The 19,480-nt window shown below is 46.1% G+C and overlaps 1 protein-coding gene across 1 annotated transcript in view; it reads left to right on the top strand.

The window, feature by feature from the left end:
• Positions 1-19,480, top strand: part of PBRP (plant-specific TFIIB-related protein) — a 96,246-nt gene that overhangs the window by 29,184 nt on the left and 47,582 nt on the right. Inside the window, exon 2 of the mRNA XM_086790191.1 lies at positions 4,734-4,892. Coding sequence (XP_086646317.1) covers positions 4,734-4,892 — 159 coding nt within the window. The remainder of the gene's footprint in view (positions 1-4,733; positions 4,893-19,480) is intronic.

Genomic DNA, 19,480 nt, shown 5'->3' with positions numbered 1-19,480 from the left:
CACAAGAGAAGGAGAGAGATAGGCGTCTAACTCTGCTCTATACACAAGATCCCGAAATGAAAACAAGATACAATGGTGTGGGGGCTATGGGGCCATTTTATATGGCCCTATATAGCCAGTCAGCCAATGGAAAAAACAGTCTCGCTAGCCTCACGACTGAGTCTCCTCCAGTCGGCCAGCCAAAAAAAAGGTCCATGCATGACCTGAACAGAATAGTCGGCCTGCTCCAGGGAATGAACACATGCACACGAGTGCAGTCGGCTAGCTTCTGGATCATCTTGCCAGCATAGGGCAGCCACCTACACCATGGAAAAATAGGGAAAAATGGGAAAAAAATATGGAGAGTGGGGAAAAATGAGAAAACACCTAATACGGGCGAGCACACCCACAACAGAGGCCCCGCTGTATATGTATAGACAGGAGATGATTTCTAATAGTAGGTTCATGGCTTCCAAGTAGTCCGCCAACAACTGGGGGTACTCCTGGAAGAACTCCTCGTCTAGCCATACAGCTTCGTGGGTACCTTGATCTCGGAATTTCGTATAGAACTGATGTATCCGTCGACCGGAACCATACTTCCACCGATGAAGAAGGATCTGCTCGGGCTCAATAACTTCTACTTCGTCTACCATGTCTGGCTACTATTCATCTGAAACATCACACACTTCTGGACCAACATATGGTTTTAGCCAAGAAACATGGAAAACATCATGCATTGTCCAACTGGTAGGCAACTTTAACTTCATCACTTAACTTCTTAACTATTGGAAAAGGGCCAAAACTACGGAATGAAAGCTTGGGACAACGTTTGCCCACTTGTTTCAATCTCTATTTCATGATACGCAAATAGACCCAATCCCCTTCCTTGAAGTGGACATCTCGTCTAGACTTATTTGCTTGTCTGCTATATGCTTTTTGAGCTTTGGTCAAGTGGTCCTTGACTGACTCAATGATCTCGGAAAATGCTTTCGTGGTTTTATTAACCTCTAAAGATGTTAGAAGTCATCTCCTGTCTATTTTTATACACCAGGGCCTCTGTTGTGTGTGTGCCCGCCCTGTATAGGTGTCTTATCATTTTTCCTTCACTCCGCGTATTTTTTCCCCATTTTTCCCCATTTTTCATGGTGTGGATGAATGCCACATGTTGGCAGGAGCCCATGGTGCTGGCCGACTGCACCTCATGTGCTCCTGGTGGCTGGCCGACCTGTTTTTACACAGTCGTGGAGGTGCTGGTGGCTGGCCGACCTGTTTACACAATCGTGGAGATGTTCTATGCTGGCCGACCTGCTTTCTTCAGTCGTGGAGCCCTCATGCGCTGGCCGACTGCATCCATGGGGCATATAAATAGGCCCCATGCTCCTCGCCATTGTATCATTCAGTTTTGTGCGGGATCTTGTGTATAGAGAAGAGTTTACACGCCTATTTCTCTGTGTCTCTTGTGCTGTCTATTTTCTACACTCTACTTGCTCTTGTGAACCCAAGTTTGGTTATCATTTCCGTTGCATATTTTGACATGGTATCAGAGCCCTAGGCTCGTGATAGATCTTGGGAGTTTTTTGAGCAAGAGGGGGATAGTTAGTAGGTTGCTGATTGGTGGACTATTTTGGACTCTTCGGGAAGAGAAGTTGCAAGAGGAAGGCGGGCTAAGGTGCTGGACAGCCACTTGCAGGTTTTAGAGATTTTTTTTCCCACCCACCTACCCTTTTTCAGTTTAATCCCCACGATGGCAAATTTACTAGAGATGGCTGAGAAGCACATGAAGATCCCGACTCTCCCCACGTTCCCAGTGGACCGTCAGTTGGATGGGAACAATTATGGTATCTGGAAGATTATGGTAGAGTCTGTGCTGGAGTCATATGACCTTGCTGATTTCATCATCATAGGTGTTCCACGGCCGGAAGCAGAGGAAGGGGAGTTACTGTTGATGAAGAAGGACCGAGAGGCATAGACACACATGTGGGATCGTGTCAACGCCAGGGTCCGGTCATTTATTTTCCTCAACTGCACACCACAAGTGATCAATCATGTAAAGCACATGACGCTAGCGAGAGGCATATGGGAGCACTTGGCTTCTCTTTATAACAGGGTATCACCCATGAAAAGGATCTCCTTGGAAGTGCAGATGCGGGTCATGAACCCTGTAAAGTCCTCGACGATGTGGGAACACATAAACAAGCTGTAGGCCCTTCAGCAGGAAGTCCTCCAAGTTGGGAAGGAGATATCATCTGAAGACATGGCCATCACTTTGCTGTCCCACTTGCCTGCTCAGTATTTTGCTTTCTACTCCTCGTTGATTACGAGTGGCAGGCTCAACACCATTACCTGGGAGGAGCTTGTGCCAATGGTCTTTGACCAGGAGGAATGTTTGGCACTTTCGTTTTGGCCTTTAAAATGTGGATGCATTGAGGCGAGCTTTCCGAGACCAGATGGTGGTTGGCTTGCCAGATGTTGGCAGTAGGCAAGGGCGTTGCAGTTCTTGCATACGTGGTAAGCAGCACAGGGAATCCTTTCCGAAGCAGGCTTCCAGGCGGGCTTCGAAACCATTGGAGTTGATTCACACTGACTTGTGTGGACCTCAGCAGACACCATCTTTGGGAGGATCTCTCTACTTTATGCTGCTTGTTGATGACTGTACCAGATTCACGTGGGTCTACTTTCTTTCTCAGAAGGACCAAGCTTTTGCATGGTTCAAGGATTGGCACGTGATGGTGGAGAAAGAGTCTGGATTTCAGGTGAAGACTCTCAGGGCTGACAAAGGAGGTGAATTCTCCTCGACTGTATTTCTCAGATTTTGTGCAGATCATGGCATCAAAAGGAAACTGGCCAATATAGGATCGCCTTCGGAGAATGGAGTTATCGAACGCAAGAACAGGACTGTGGTGGAGATGGCGAGGACCATGCTGGAGCATCGTGATCTTCCTCGTCCACTTTGGGGAGAGGCTGTGGCAATGACTGTCCATACTCTCAACCGATCTCCGACGACTTCAGTACCCCATATGACTCCATTTGAGGCATACTTTGGCAGGAAACTTGATGTCTCGCACTTCCCCGTTTTTGGGAGTGACACGTATGTACATATTCCGAAGAAGCAAAGGGGGAAGCTTGACTCCAAGTCCCGCAAGCTTGTATTTGTGGGGTATAATTCTCTTTCCAAGGGATATAGATTGTATGATCCAGACAGGAACGAGATTGTTGTCAGCCGGGATGTGGTCTTTGACGTTTATGTTCCAGTATCCACTGTCGAGGAGCCGCCACTTCTTGGAGATCCAGAGGAGTCTGATGATGATTCCCAGACCATTATTCTAGTTGATCAACTTCAGTCAGTACAGGAGGTTGAGCGTGCAGTTGGAGTAGAGCCCCCGCGACCTCAGGAGGTTCCACGATCTGTTCGAGTACCTAGGTGGTTGTTAGACACCCTTCGGGAGTCAGGTGTCACGGAGTCACCCTCTGAGTGGACCACAGAGGACGGCCCTCGAAGATCACACAGAGTTCGAGATAAAAGCAACACAGCGGAGCTTCTTCAGGTAAACTATGCTCTGATGTCTCGTATTCTGCGGGACGAGGAGCCCACTTCCGTCAAGGAAGCCCTTTCACAGGATACTTGGAGGAAAGCCATGCAGGTGGAACTTGATGCCATCGAGAAGAACAACACTTGGGAGTTGGTACCGAGGCCGTCGAAACGGTCAGTCATTGGTGTCAAATGGGTCTTTAAGACCAAACATGCGTCTGATGGGTCGGTGGACAAACACAAAGCCAGACTTGTGGCTAAAGGTTATGCTCAGCGGCCAGGCATCGACTATTAGCAGAGGGGGATGTCATGTGCATGACATGCTCATGTACCTTCTCAGGGCTAATCTAGATGGGGTAGCTAGAAAAAGGACAAGTAGAGTAAGGATTTTGGAGCACAAGGCTAGTGTGGACTTGGAGCAAGGCTGGAGGGCATGAAGAGGAAGGCATGTCGGCTGTACCAGAATTAAGCAAGAGGCTGTCGGCTTCATACAGGTGTGGTCGATTGAACTGGAGAGCAAGGCGGCTGCAGGCGTTACTATTTATGGGAAAAAGTGCCCAGTCGGCTGGTCCGACAGCAGTCGGCCAGCTCAGCTTTGATTCAAGAAGACTATATAAGGGCACATGAGCTCATTGATAGATTCATTCAACTCTTTAGGAGTTGGATCCTTAGGGTCCAGCTTTACGACCAGATTTTGGTGATGCTCACCTTTGTATGAAGGCAGCCTAGGGCTGTACATTAGGTATCTTTTTGTACCATATTAATATACTGAATTTCTAGCATATCTCTCTCTCTCTCTCTCTACTCTCTCTTCATGTTTGCGTTTTGCATCAGATTGTTTCCAGTGGTGTTTATGGCTGAAAGAAGACCCTCAGAGCTTCCGCGTGTTACACTTCCTGTCCAGTTGCATCACCTGATGCCGTTTCTGCCTTGCTGCTGACCATGTCATTGTCATCCTGCTGCCTCTGCCTCCACCTGGACCCTGGCATTGCCTCTGCCTCTACCTCTGTCTCTGCCCTGCTGCCACAAATCATATTCTATACTTGCCTGAGCTAATTGTCTGTTGTATGTTTGAACCACTACGTGACCACAAGTATGAACAACTTGCAGGTTCCGAATCAAACAGAGTTTTTAGCTTGTGTTACTTTGATCAAATGTTCTGCATCCTTCTGTGGTTCCTTTGATTCTTTAAAAATGAAGGGCATCGCTTTGCCTGCCTTTGCAGGAGATTTCAACAGCAGCTAATGTTTCACAAAAGGAGATCCATAGGTACATGAAGATCCTTACCGACGCTCTCAAATTGAGCCAACCCATTGATAGCAACTCCATATCGGTCTACATGCCACGCTTTTGCAGTATTCTTGAATTAGAAAAGCCGACACAGGTATGCATGCTTTCTGGCCTGCCTTTGTAAATGCTAGGTGTAAGTTGTATGTAATGGTAAGAAAACTTGTGCTGTGAAAGTGTTCTATAGAGAGAATTGCAGTGGAGATTCACAAACATAAGCACACACTAATAATCATAACCTTAATCTTGTATTATGTACAATAAATTAATTACAATAGAATGTAACAAAGATGATCATTTCCCTGCTGATTTCAGCCCAAGCTGCTGTGGATCCAAAATCCTCAAGCAAACACTGGCTGCCAGATTCTTCCTTGCTCTTGGTGTGTTGAGAAGTCTTGACTGCATAAATATCTAATGATCAATCGCGGATGGCTAGACACTTCTTGGTAGGGCTCGTCAAGTGCTGGTTGACTGTATTTTTACTAGGTTGTGGCTGGGCGGCTGACTTATCCAGCCCAGTACAACCTTATAACAAGGTAGCTTGCCCCCATGTTGCGCACCTGAAACTGGTTGGCCCACACCTGCTGTCCACCCAACCAATTGCAGCCCCAAACTGCCCGTAGGCTGCCCATCTGCAGCCCCTGTCAACATGTGTGATCTTAATCGAGGACTCCAAGGCACCTCCTCCTAGCCAGCCCATGCTGCTGCTTGTACCTGCAGGTGGGTCAATGCTATAGAACAGCTGGAAGAAATGGCCCAATTTTTATTATTATAAATGTGCATGTTTGTGAAAGGGATAAAAATATTAGGCATAATTTATAAAATTTCAAGAAGTTCTTTACTCTCTCTCTCTCTCTCTCTCTCTCTCTCTCTCTCTCTCTCTCCCTCCCTTTAATATAGCATGGACCCCCCCATACCCGGATCTCTCATGGCAAGAGATCAATTGTATTATTCGGTTGGACCGACTAGGGCTTTACACACATCGGGAATGGGTGTCCCCGCCATAGCTTTGCAGGAAGCTCCAGTTCTATAGAGACCTCTTCTTGAGAGTTTTAACTTTTGGAGGACGGATCCCTCGGATACATATAGACACACATGTGACATGCCATTCAAATAACGATTGGTCAGCTCGGGGTATCCTCTCACCACCTTAGAGTGGAGATTGGTAGAGCCGAGCATCTCTCACGAGAGGACTGGATCTGTAAAGCATGCACTATAGGGGAGGTGGAGGATGAGGAGCCACTACATGTTCAGATGCTCAGTCTACTATGAGATTGGAGGGAGATTCCACTGTCTCTTCCGAGGCAGTTTTGGTCCACACTCAGGTGATGCAGAATGAGGATCAGATATGCCTAGACATGTTTCTGATGGAGCTCAGATGTTGCATGCACGGAAGCTTGCTATACTACCTTGGCCAGCGTGGGGTCAATGTTGCACTCTTGTGCCTGAAATCCGATCACCCTCACCCTCTGTAAGGTGTAGCCTGTGAAATCATCCAGAGGGTGCTCTGATCTCTCTAATCTGCCATGGGGTCCAAAGAAAAAGTGAGCAAAGCACACCTCTCATCCGCGCCATGGATTGCCAAGAGAATATCATGCCTAGTAAACACGCGCATCCACTGTGCCCGGGGGGGGGGGCGTCGTCGGGTCGAGAATAGGGGTTAGCTTCTCCCAGGGAATAACAAAGTCGATGTTGAGGCTAACTCTGTCTCTACCCCGGATCCCAGCCAGGCCTCTCTCTGTGGCCTCTGGGAGAAGCTGTCTAAATGCAAGCCAATCTTCAAGGGACATGGTAGGTCCTGGTTCATGCTAAGGGCTGATGAGCTGCAAGCAAGAGAAGCACAGGAAGCGGTACAAGGGTAAGAGCTTCAACCACTCTTCCCTATTTGTGTTGGTGACTACACCCTGTCGGGAGCTCAACAGGAGGCACCGACAAACGATCTCTGATTGACGAGCTTTCTTCACGGGAGTAAAGCTATAGGGCAACTATACTGTCCTATTGAACAACATTTTTTGGGCCAAAAACGCGTTTTGAGCGCGTCTCGACCTCCGTTTTTCAGAAAGCAGGCGATTTCGAGCACTGCGGGTAAGTCATCGATTCTCTTGAGAACTCTGTTTTAAGAACTGCAGGAAGACAGATTGGCTGTTTAGTATGCTCAATGCTCCCCATGATACATGAGGTCGGGCCCCCAACATGTGGCCACTGGGTAAACAAATCACGGGCTGCCAAAGACGCTCCTCGGAGGTTACCAGAGTTAATTGCTGAAGGGCTGGCCTAAGGTGATCCCAAGCGCAGAGTAGGCTGGCTGCAAATCTGTCCTCAAAAGCTGGGCTAAAGCCACGGGCCCCCATCTCAAAACACTTGACCATTAATGCAATTAAACAATGAAATTGGCCACAGCCTTAGACATATGCCACTTAATTCACAAAACTGTAAAAGAGAGATGCGTATAGCTGACACTGCATAGAGGCTGGAATGGGCTGACACCCTCCCCCCTCCCCCCTGGAGTATTTTATTACCCAAGGAGAATAATATCATGTACAAGCTTTGAGGGCCTTACTCTCCCCACGGGAGATGCCAGATTATCCATATACAAACGCCATAACACAGCCCAACACGAGGCAACCATAATATTCAGCCGGTATACAGGCTATAGAATTGCCGATACCTTTGTGTGGTTAGTGATTCTTCCCCCAAAAAAAACCACAGGTCTTCATGCAATAGTTCTCGTACAACCGGTATGACTCTCCATTCAGCTGGTACAACTAGTACATGGGTTGGTACAGCAAGTACAATGGCTAGAACAACAAGTACAGTGGTTGGAACAGCAGCTACCAGTGGTTGGTGCAGTAGGTACAATGGCTGGTACAACAAGTACAATGGCTGTTATAGCAAGTACAACGGTTGGTACAACAAGTAGAGTGGCTGGAAATCATAATAAAATGATTAAATACCCTTGCCCTCAGAATTTCTTTGTGATGGAAGCCTCCAAAACAGCCCCCAACAGCTGGTATACTTCATGGACAGCCTTCAAGAGAGAGAAAGAGAGTAGCCATCATTAGGGCAACCTGTAACGGCGGTAGAGGCTAGTGTGCAGCAAGAGAGCCTCCCTTAATGAAGAGAGAGGGCTCCAATTTATAGATTTGGCCCTCCCATGAGCTAAAATGGCAAGAGAAGGCTGTAATGACAAGTGGAGAGCCACAAAATAGCTGAAGTGACAAGTGTGAGGCCACTTGTCTCACTTTGATCCACTTTCTTGCCACATGTCTCAATCTAAGAGATGGGTTTCCATAATCTTTACCTTTAAAAATATCCCAACTGGTAGACCTTTAGCCAAATGTGCTCTAGCATGTCTTCTCAATTCCAGACGTAATGACGCGAATGGACTTTTCATCGGAGTCGGGCAAAAATAGTAATCCTCCTAAATTTTAGGAGTGTGATCCTTTGTGTGTGTGTGTGTGTGTGTGTGTGTGTGTGTGTGTGTAGTGCGTGTGTGAGAGCATATCTTGATAGACAGTTCTACACCCACTATTGGGCACATAGTTGCATTCCGTACTGGTACGGAATGGTTCAGTTTGTACAGTACGTTCTGTACGGCGTACGGAAGAGTTCATGTGGACTCTTTTTTTTTGAAGTGCAAACCCGTCGGTATCGCATCGCCTAGGATTCCGTACCTTAAAAAAAAAATCCAACTTCCTTCGTGTTTTGAGCCGCTGTCGCGTTTCTGTACCTGCACCGTACTTGCACCGCACCATCGCCCGTCTATCTGTTGTCCAGCTTAGGAAGGGTGCCTCGCTCTCTCTCCCCATCTCCCTTCTCTCTCTCTCTCTCTCTCTCTCTCTCTCATTGTTGGTACGCTCAGATGAGATCATGGTTTGACCTACATGGTTTGTGGATAGAGGCACTACCACCCTTTCAGTACAGTCTGGATTGTCCATTTTTGGATCTCACCCGCTCAGAGCAAAACCGCGTGATTAGGATGGATATCATCAGAGTGGACATAGAGAGGACATGGACTAGCCCCCTTGACCCCTTGGGCACCAAAATGGCTCATTACAAGAGCCATTTTCTACACCTCTCACCGGATGATTTTATCACCCGCCCGACGTACATGGATGTACACCTATCACATGGGATACGTTGTGCCATTGGACAGATCCGGACCTCATCACACCAGCTGCGGATTGAGACAGGGCGATATGTGCATCAGATCGTGGATGACCGCATTTGTCAGCTATGGTACCAGGAGGTAGAGACAGAGGAACACTACATTTGCGTTGTATAGTCTATTATGAGATCCGAGGGAGATATCACTGCCTCTTTTGAGAGGATTTTGGGCCGTTACGCAGGGTCATGGAGTTTGAGGATCAGAGATGCCTGGGATTGTTTCTACTTGAGCTCAGGAGACACAGACAGACCCTCTTGGCAGACAAGAGGCCGAGCCATGATGTACCTAGACAGAGGACCCTGACAGATTTCTTTGGCACCGGCACCGGCACCGGCACCGGCACCTCGTGATACCTCCTCCATTGGGCCATTAGGGCACCAACCACGCTCCGAGGGCGTCGTCATTGATAGAGCAGTTATCTTATGTCGTGCTCGTCGGCCACGCCCACCAGGATCCCGACCACGGCATCCTCACCATCGCCAGATCAGAGCCATTATTGCTCGGCATCGAAGGCGCCTATCTCGCTTCTACGACCACTCCATTCTAGACAGCCCCATGGCGGAGATACTTGATCTAAGGAGAGAGCAACACTTCAACTGACCAGCATACATGGATCTACGTGATATACGTTTTTCAATATTTTCAGTATTTTCTACTCAGTATCATCTCGGAGTCTTACAGTTCTGTTCTTATAACTGTAGGACAATCAGTTTATTGTACTTTTTAGTCTCATTTAGTTGTTCTGTTTGATGAGACACCAACTTCAGATGTACTCTCAGTTTTGGTCTCATAGGCCACTATGGCCTCTTAGAGACGTTAATATATCATTTCATTTCATTTCATTTCTACTTACTACTTTGTACTTAGTACTGTCTAGACTCTCTCTCTCATGAATGATCATTGGTGACACAGACTCTCTCTCTCTCTCTCTCTCTCTCTCTCTCTCTCAATCCTTAATTAAACTAATCCTCCCCTTAATAAGTTAATTTTAACACAGTTTTATCATTACCCCCAATTCAAGAAATTCCCTCTATTTTTAGCCTTCAGGAATTCCCTCTATTTTCAAGAATGCCATCTATTTTCAATCATTCCCTAAACCCTCTATTTTCAAAAATTACCTCTATTAATTTTGTATTTTTTCCTATCATTCCCTCCATTTTCAAACATTCAGCCCCATGAACAATCCCTTTTTAATGTATTTTTTCCAATCTTCATTCTCGAATTTCCCTATTTTCAGAAATTCAGCCACTAATGTGGATTCTAATGTTGATTTTTTTAAATTGCAGCTTGTCCAAGATGCCAAAGGCACCAAATCCTTATTGGGCTGCACACTCAATCATACTTAATACCACATCATCAACAGGTTCATGCACTCGTCATTGGAAGTGCCGTTATTGTAACTAGCAGCAGTCTAGCTCGATCACGCGGGTCATCCGCCACATGTCAAAGTTGGGGGGCAAGGGAATTGGTGGGTGCCCGAGCGTTCCACAGGAGATGGCTGATGCTATTATAAAAGGGAGAACCGCAAGGAGTTTCCACATGGCAGAGAGATTCGTAGCACTATTGTTGATGACGATGTGTTGTTGGATCCTTTGCCTACAGATTCAACACCTAGCAGAAAGAGGGCTAGGATTTCTGAGGATAAGGAAGTGCTTGCTTCTTCTCCATCTATTGGGCAGCCTTCTACGCAACGCAACATTAATTCCTCCTTGCACTCCATGTCATGGATCAAGGAGACACAACGTAGGGCAGAGATTGAGATAGAGCGCACTCTCATTGAGTGTAATATCTCTTTCAATGTTCTACGCACAAACCAATGGAAGAGGATCATTGCGGTTGTTGCAGCTGTAGGCAATGTGGATGAGTGGATAGGTTTAGAGTACAATAAGATGAGGACCACCATGTTGGAGGAAGAGAAGGAGAGTATCGAGACTTCTCTCCAACCTATCAAAGAATGTTGGAAGAAGTTTGGTTGCACCATCATTTCAGATGGTTGGAGTGACACGAGGTGGCGCCACATAATAAATATCTTGGTCTCTTCATGTCTTGGCACCTATTTTTTGCGTGCAGTTGATGCAGGCAAGGTAGGGGAGCAGATCACAGCTGATTTTATCTACCACCACATTCGTCAAGCTATTGTGGAGGTGGGGATAGAGAATGTGATGTAACTGGTAAGAGACAATGCCTCTAATTGCAAGAGGATGGGTGAGCTGATTGAGGAAGAGTTTCCAAGCATTGTGTGGACTCCTTGTGCTGCACACTCCTTGGATCTTCTTATGGAGGATATTGGGAGCTTGAGTTGGGTGAAGCCCATCATCAAGGGTGGTACACGCATAGCTTCTTTCTTTAGAAAGAAACACCAGGCATTGGGTATTTTCGCTCTCGTAGTGCGAAAGATATCATATGACCCTCTAAGACCAGATTCGCTTATATGTATTTGTTCTTGGAGCGTCTGTATGATGTTTGAGATGCTCTTCGCCGATCAGTGGTTGATGCACCTTGGGAGGCAAATGCACAATGCAAATCATGAAGCCACAAGGACCATCCAAAGAAAAGTGCTCGATGAGGAGTATTGGACAGAAGCACATAGCATCACTATAGTCTTGAAACCCCTCTTTGTCCTCTTGTGTGTCACAGATATGGAGGAGTCTACCATGGAAATACTCTATCATCTTTTCCACAAGATGAAGAGAGAGCTTGGAGCATGCATAGTCATCTCCAGAGCCAGGTGTATACTAAATATTGAATTGTAAATTGCAATATCTATTTAATATTTAGTATTTATAAATTACTCTTCGAAGTTCGTAGTATGTACTTATGGTTGTTGACATTCACAGGGTGGATGAGATTATGCGCCTTGTAGAGAGGAGATTGGATGCGTCGTCCAATTCATGGTATGGCAACACTATTGCATCCTCTCTACAAGCGTGCAGATCTTTTCATGACGGTGCTTCTATCCACGAGAGATCAGTACAAGAGTCATGTACTGACCGATGAGTAGCAAGTACACATTGATCGAGAGATGATAGGATACTCCAATAACCTTGGAGAATTCTATAGTCGCGGTATTTCTATACTGCCAGAGGTGTGTAAGACACCTCTTGATTGGTGGGAGATACATGGATACTATCAGCCTTAACTAAAAGCCCTTGCACTTCGGCTACTATCCCAGGTAATAATACAAAATACATATTGATTATTGATAAAAAATTCGGCTTTGGAGTCAGAAGTGTAGGGTGCAAGCCCAGGCTTTAAGATTTGTTATAACTAAGACTCGAATCTTCGTGGATTTAAGGATTGTTTCTCTGGAGTTTGTGAGAGGAACTGGAGTTCCTACTCTCTTATTTATACGAAGATCCGAAACCGCTTGAGCACAGCACAACTAGAGAGGTTGGTGTTTTGCAGAGCCAATCTTCAACTAATTCGGAATCTTCGAAAGATGGATAGACCAAAACAGGTAAAAAAATTTACTTCATACTGATACAGTTCAAAGTTCATAGTAAGCTTAAAGTGATTAGTCACTAATAACTACTAGTAAATACATGCTCCATAGGTTGATGTTTAGGAGTCCGAGCGCCACAACCAGCAACATGCTGAGGAGAGCGACATAGTACGCGATGAGCAAGAGGAGATATACAGACAGCTTCACAGAGAGCTCGAGACCATTGATGGACGAGTCACTCGAGCTCGGTCTCGAGCTCTCACTACCAGCTCCCTTACTTCTTCAGCTGAGCAGAGTCGTCCTTGCACCTCTAGAGGCACTAGGGTGTATACTCGTGGTGCACATGCCAAAGGGAGAGCCGCCAGAGCAATCAGTAGAGGTGGTCTGGAGCACCAGATGCAGACTCTTCCAGAGGAGATACCTGGGACCTCTACCATTGTTGAGGAGATACAAGGTGATGTGGGGGAGCGGGAGCCACTATATGATTCTGATGGGAATCTCCTCATAGATGGAGACTACTCATCATCCTCATCTTCAGGCTTGGATGATGATAAGTGAGATCCGGCCATATGGCTATTGGCGTTTGTACTTTGTAGTATGTACTAGGATTTCAGCTTCAGTAGGACAATCCTTCATGTTGTATGTAGTGCAGTTTATTTGATAACTCATTTGACATTTATATAGCATACATGTTTCCATTTCAATTGTTTTTTGTTCATCTTTATGTACCAGTGTTGCTAAATTATGAATGATTTATAATGTGTGTATTTTTATATACACATTTAAAAAAAAAAGCGAACGTACTTAAAGTACTCATCTCGATGCGTACTTTACGTACTCGTACACGTACCGTACCGTGCCCAATAGTGGGTGTAGAACTTTGTATCAAGATATGCTCTCTCTCTCTCTCTCTCTCTCTCTCTCTCTCTCTCTCACACACACACACACACACACACACACACACACACACACACACAGAGAACATAAGAGCATACACACAAAGCGGTACGCGTACGAGTACGCAAAGTACGCATTGGGATGGGTACATTAAGTACGTTCACTTTTTTCTTAAAAATGTGTTGTGAGGAGATTCAGATCAGAATCATATAGTGGCTCCTGCCCCCCCACATCACCTGGTATCTCCTCAACAATGGTAGAGGTCCCAGGTATCTCCTCTGGAAGAGTGCATCTCGTGCTTTGGACCACCTCTACTGATCGCTCTGGCGGCTCTCCCTCTGGCATGTGCACCACGAGTATACACCCTAGTGCCTCTAGAGGTGGCAAGTGAAACCGATCCCGTCAAGTGGGAAAGACTCTGCTGGACACCCACACGCGTAATAGCACAACTTAATACCACAATTTGAAATGGACAACTTAATAACAACTTGAAATTGAATTGAAATGAAATGAGATAAATGGACACCAGCACTAGCACTGGGGCCGGAACGGGCCGACCCCCCCTCAATATATGATATATTTATTGGGAGTATTTAACAAATACAATGCTCCATGGGTTCCAAGAACCAGATGATGTCCATGTACAAGATGAATTCAGTACCAAACAAATAAATTCGAAGTAGATGCTCGAAGCAGAACAACCACTAGCGTGGTCCAGTCTCTACGGTCCTGTGCTTTTACTGGACTCCGCGGAGAGCGCCTCACTGGTGTTCCAAGACCACGCACAAACAAGCGCTCTCGTACTAACGCCCGGCTCTCCCGATCTCAGCACCTTTGGACCGAGGTTCTCCAATAGCTTGGACTACCCGGCACCGAACGGGTGTTGCCGTGGAGAGAGTCCCTTATCAGATTTATCACAAAATACTTTACTTAAATCTGAAAATTCACTTAATTGTGGATTGTAGTTGGAAGACCAAAATTCATGGTGTCAGTACGCAGTTACTTGAGAGAAACTCCATGATGCAGCAGCACGTCGAGAGGAGTAGCTGCCTGGAGTAAAGTATAGCCTTCTGGCTACTACAGGAGCCCAACCATCAACAGGAGGAGCAGCAGCTACGCATGAAAGGTACAGCCGCTTGAGGCGAGGATGAGCAGCCTGCAGCAGATGGAGATGTGGCCACTTGTTTATAAAGTACAGCTGCCGGCCGCCTAGCTGTAGTAGCACTGCTGTTGGAGATGAGCATACGCCCACAGCCTGCTGGTGATGAACTTACAGCCAGCTGCTGCAGCAAGCTGTAGTATAGGCGCCTGAGGGCAGAGCACTTTGCTGGCTGGAAAACAGGCGCACAGCCACAGCCGTCAGTTGGTGTAGCGGACTGATGGACAGTAGGCGCCTGGCTGCAGCCTGCGCTACCTGCGGTGCAGAGAGTACAGTGCCCGTTGAAGGACTAGCGCAGCCACCTGTAGCATGTAGAGGCGCTAGCAGCGATGGAGGAGAAAGCGCCACTCGAGAGGATGCGCCGGCTGAATGCAGAGCACAGCCGCCTTTGAATTTGCTCAACCGTTAGCAAGAGATGAAGCGTAGCAAAACCGAGGGTGATGGAGGCGCACAAATCGTATGTCCAAGGGTGGTCGTGGAGCTTCTTTTTTGTAAGGTTTGGAGAGGGAGTTAGAACTATTGTGTTGGCTGGCTCCCCACGTTTCCATGTGGGTGGCCAGTTCCAAGGGGGTGTGGGTAGGTGACCATGCATCCACCCCCACACACACACACTTAAGTGGGGCTCCCCACCTTGGCCCCTAAGTGGGTGCCCACTTTTAAGTGAGTGTGAACGAATGACCTTATAAAACAAAGGGTTAAAATATGAAATATTGAATCAACATGTGCAATATACTTACCACCTGTTCACATGCACCAAAACTCGTCAGAAGACAGAGCAGACTTCACGACTCGCTGGCAGGCGTCCCCGCTCAGTAAGTAACACGTCAAGCAGGCAAACACAAAAATACAAGTCATGCGAAAACAGTTTCAAACATGCAAAACATGTGTGCATGTGCAAATAGTATCATGGACATATCTCCCGTTCATGAACAAGTACAAAATATCTGTCGGCCCAAAAATGGCACGACGTAAAACATAAAAACCTCGTCTTCCTATGGAGTGATAGTCCCTTAGGTAAGACAGTTCTAGGCACGAGCCTCCCTATGGAGTGACAGTCCCATAGGTAAGACACGGCACGAATATTGGTTCTTCCATGGCCTGACAATCCCATGGGTCGAACACAGTCCAGGTCATACATGGGTGGCACCTGTCTGGCTCCCGTCCATACGACACCATCCTGCTAACACACGGGTGGCACCAGTCTGGCTCCCGTCCATGTCAGCAAGATATTGGCCTCTTCACGAGACACCGGCCTGGCCTCAAGTGAACGAGACACAAAAACTGGAGATGGACCAAATGGTCGGCCAATTGGTGACATCCCCTCGGGCTTCTAAAGAGTTGTCCTCAACTGAAAAGCCTCAAGATATACCTGCAACAACTGTGGATAATCAACAAAATAATCCTCATTTACCCACTTTGCATCAATAGGCAAATAATTCTTAAACTTCACAAGGTATCTCCTGGAAAGCTTTCCTGCAGGTAGCTTTCTCTCCTTGTGAAAAACAATCTGTTCTGGCTGGAGGATCTCCTCAAGCTCATCAATCTCTGGCGGATCTTCTGTGACAGGCTCATCAGGATCTGGCCCCATATATTTCCGAAATAGACTCACATGAAAAGCATTGTGAATCTTCCCATGACTAGGTAAAGCGCTTAAAGCCTGTATGACACTTCATTGATCTTTTGAATCACCTTGAAGGGTCCATAATAGCGAGGAGAAAGCTTAGGATATGATCCTTCTCGTCCTGGCCTCTTCCGAAGCCTAGCCTTCTCAAATTTCAGCAAAACCCAATCACCTTCTTTGACTTGCATGTCCCTTCTATGCTTGTCAGTAGCCATTTTATGCTTATCTTGAGATCTTGCAATGGCTGTCCGCACCTGACCAAAGGCTACGTCCAAATCACGAACATATTTATTAGCTGCAAAAATCTCATCCTTTGTACGAAGGATGGGTGGCAATACCATTCTGCCAAATCTCGAACGGAGCCTTTTGAAGGCTTTCAGCAATTAGGGTTAGGGTTTGGAGGTATTGCAAACATAAACGTAGAGAGCAGAGAGAGAGAACACGACTCTTGTTGTATTCAGTATAATAATGTGAAGTACAATAGCCACATAATGAAGTGACCTAAAAGATGTGTTCACATGTCCGGCCATAAAGTGTGCCGGGTGGACCAAAACACTTATAAACTGTTATAAGTGAAACTAAGCTAAACTGGGGGAAAAAACCTCCACTAACTGAAGTAAAAAGTGCCCGAGTAATCTACTGATGATCACTAGCACTCCTCTGGGTGCATACATAGCATAAAACCCAACAAACCCCCCTGGAGTGATATGTGATCACTGTACATCATCCACCAAAAGGAAACAAATTCAGAGCAGTGCAGAATGCTTCGAATTTCGGACGTGGTAATGCCTTGGTGAAGATCGGACTGATATCACTTGCCTGGAGTCTCTCCCGAACAAAATGATAGTGAATCTCAATGTGTTTCGTGCGAGCATGAAACACAGGATTCCTGGCCACAGCAATGGCACTCTGACTATCAGTATAGATAGGTGTAGGCTCCTCCACTGAAATATCCATATCAGTCATGAGACGACGTAGCCAAACACACTCAACAGTAGTAGTGTAGGCGGCTCTGTACTCTACCTCACAAGACCTGTCATCTTGTAGTGACAGTTTCATCCCAGGCTCCATAGGAGTGCTAATAGGCTTGTAATCCTGAAATTTAAACTTCTCCAAAAGTTTAGCAACATACCAAGATTGCAACAACCCAATGCCTCTGTTATCCTGCACAAACTGTATGCCCAAATAGTAGTGTACGAGCCCCAAATCAGACATGTCAAATGTCTGTTTTGCAGTATCTCTTTAAAAGCTGCAATTTTGTCATCATTTGATCTCATGAGCAAGAGATCATCTACATAAAGACTGATGACCAGCAGATCTTTCTCTCTTTCTTTACATACAAAGTGGCTTCAGATGGACTGTTCACAAATCCTTGAGTGAGTAGGAAAGCATCTATCTTTGCATACCAAGCTCGTGGAGCTTGTTTCAAACCATACAAGGCCTTTTTCAGCCTGCATACTTTCCCTTCATGACCATGTTCTGCAAAACCTATGGGCTGATATAGATAAACTTCCTCCTCGAGGTCCCCATGTAGGAAAGCAGTCTTGATGTCCAACTGGTGAACAACCCAACCACGATGTGCAGCCAATGCAATGACACACCTTAGTGTCGACATACGGGATGTAGGAGCAAATGTCTCCTCATAATCAATGCCCTTCTTATGTGCATATCCCTTTGCAACTAGACGGGCTTTGTACCTGTCAATGGATCCATCTGCATGTCTTTTCAACTTATAGACCCACTTAGTACCAATTGCTTTCTTGCCTTTGGGCAGATCAACCAAATCCCATGTTTGATTCCTTTTAATAGAATCAAGCTCATCCTGCATGGCTTTGTTCCAATGCACATTGTCTCGTGCATCCACAAATGAATCAGGCTCATCATCATCCTGTAAACTGGCTGCCATAACCATATTCAAATCCATGATGTGTGCATGCTCATTGGTCCGTGTCTCCCTATGAGTACGACCAGCAAGAGGACCCTCTAGATGGCTGTCCTGTAATGTCCTCAAATACCATCTAGGTATGTGTCTGACCTGTGGTGCCTGCTGCCCCATATTTGGTTCAGCTTCTAGCTCAATTTGCTGCTGAATTTCTGCACCACCTTCATGATTTGCTGGCTGTCCTGTACCCTCATGAGTTGGATCACCAACTGTGGAATGAAACTCCATAGGTAGTAGACCTTCAAACACATCATTTTCAGCCTGATTTGCATCATAACCAGCCATGAATATTTCTGATTTTTCATCAAAAATCACATCTCGACTAGTGAATATCTTCCTAGATAGTGGGTCATATAACCGGTAGCCCTTGCTCTCACGGCTATACCCAACAAAAATGCATTTTGTGGCTTTATCATCCAACTTCCTCCTCAACTCTTTGGGTATGTGTGCATATGCAAGACACCCAAAAGTACGAAAATGTGATACCGAAGGCTTGGGGCCATGCCAAGCCTCAAAAGGAGTAATGGAAACCAATGCCTTTGTGGTACATCGATTCAAAATATGACAAGCACACATGACAGCTTCCACCCAAAAGATATGTGGTAGCTTCTTTGCCTTTAGCATACATCTGGCCATCTCCATGAGTGACCGATTCTTCCTTTCTGCAACCCCATTCTGCTGTGGAGTATAATTAGTAGTATATTGATGTTTGATACCTCTACTCTCAAGAAAGGAATTCACATCAACCATAGCTGGAGTAAGAGTGAATGCATTATAAGCAGACTGATCCACTGTCTGAAATGCATCCAATTGATGAAGTCCATGACATAATGTACTAGTAAGCATCAAGGTCAAAGCATTAGCTTTGTCTCTGACCATGCATTTGTCATCATCAAAGTGGACTTGCATACCACAGTGTGCTAAAGAAGAAATGGACAACAAATTCTTCTTTATCCCTGGTATATATAAGGCATCTGTAAGGCGAAGAATAGAGCCATCAATGGCTATGAGCTGAATCTCCCCAATGCCACGAACTGGATATGAAGCATTGTTGGCACACTGAACAGTTTTGCCAACAGGGGTAGGGCCAACATGACAAAACAAATCCCTGCGAGATGTGATATGCTTTGAAGCACCACTATCAAAATACAAGTACATGCATGCTCTGTCATACTGAGTGCCTGTGAAGACCAAGAGGCATCATAGCTGCATGTATAGAAACAGTAATCCCTGTCCTCAACAAAAGAAGCAGTCTCTGGAGGAGCTTTAGAGGCATCATTTACAGACATGCCAGATTCCTTTGCCTTCTCTTTGGCAATCCTCTTTCTACACTCTGTGATGTAGTGACTTGGCTTCTTACAGTAATGACATTTGCCCCTCTTCTTGGGCTGTCCATCACCTTTCTTGGTATCCCGAGATGAACCACCATCACCTGAATTCTGATTTGAACTCTTTG

Source organism: Cibotium barometz, chromosome 54 (genome assembly GCF_041138505.1).
Source record: "Cibotium barometz isolate CiBa-2024 chromosome 54, ASM4113850v1, whole genome shotgun sequence".
Classification (NCBI taxonomy): Eukaryota; Viridiplantae; Streptophyta; class Polypodiopsida; order Cyatheales; family Cibotiaceae; genus Cibotium; species Cibotium barometz.
This window is presented reverse-complemented; position numbering and strand designations above follow the sequence as displayed.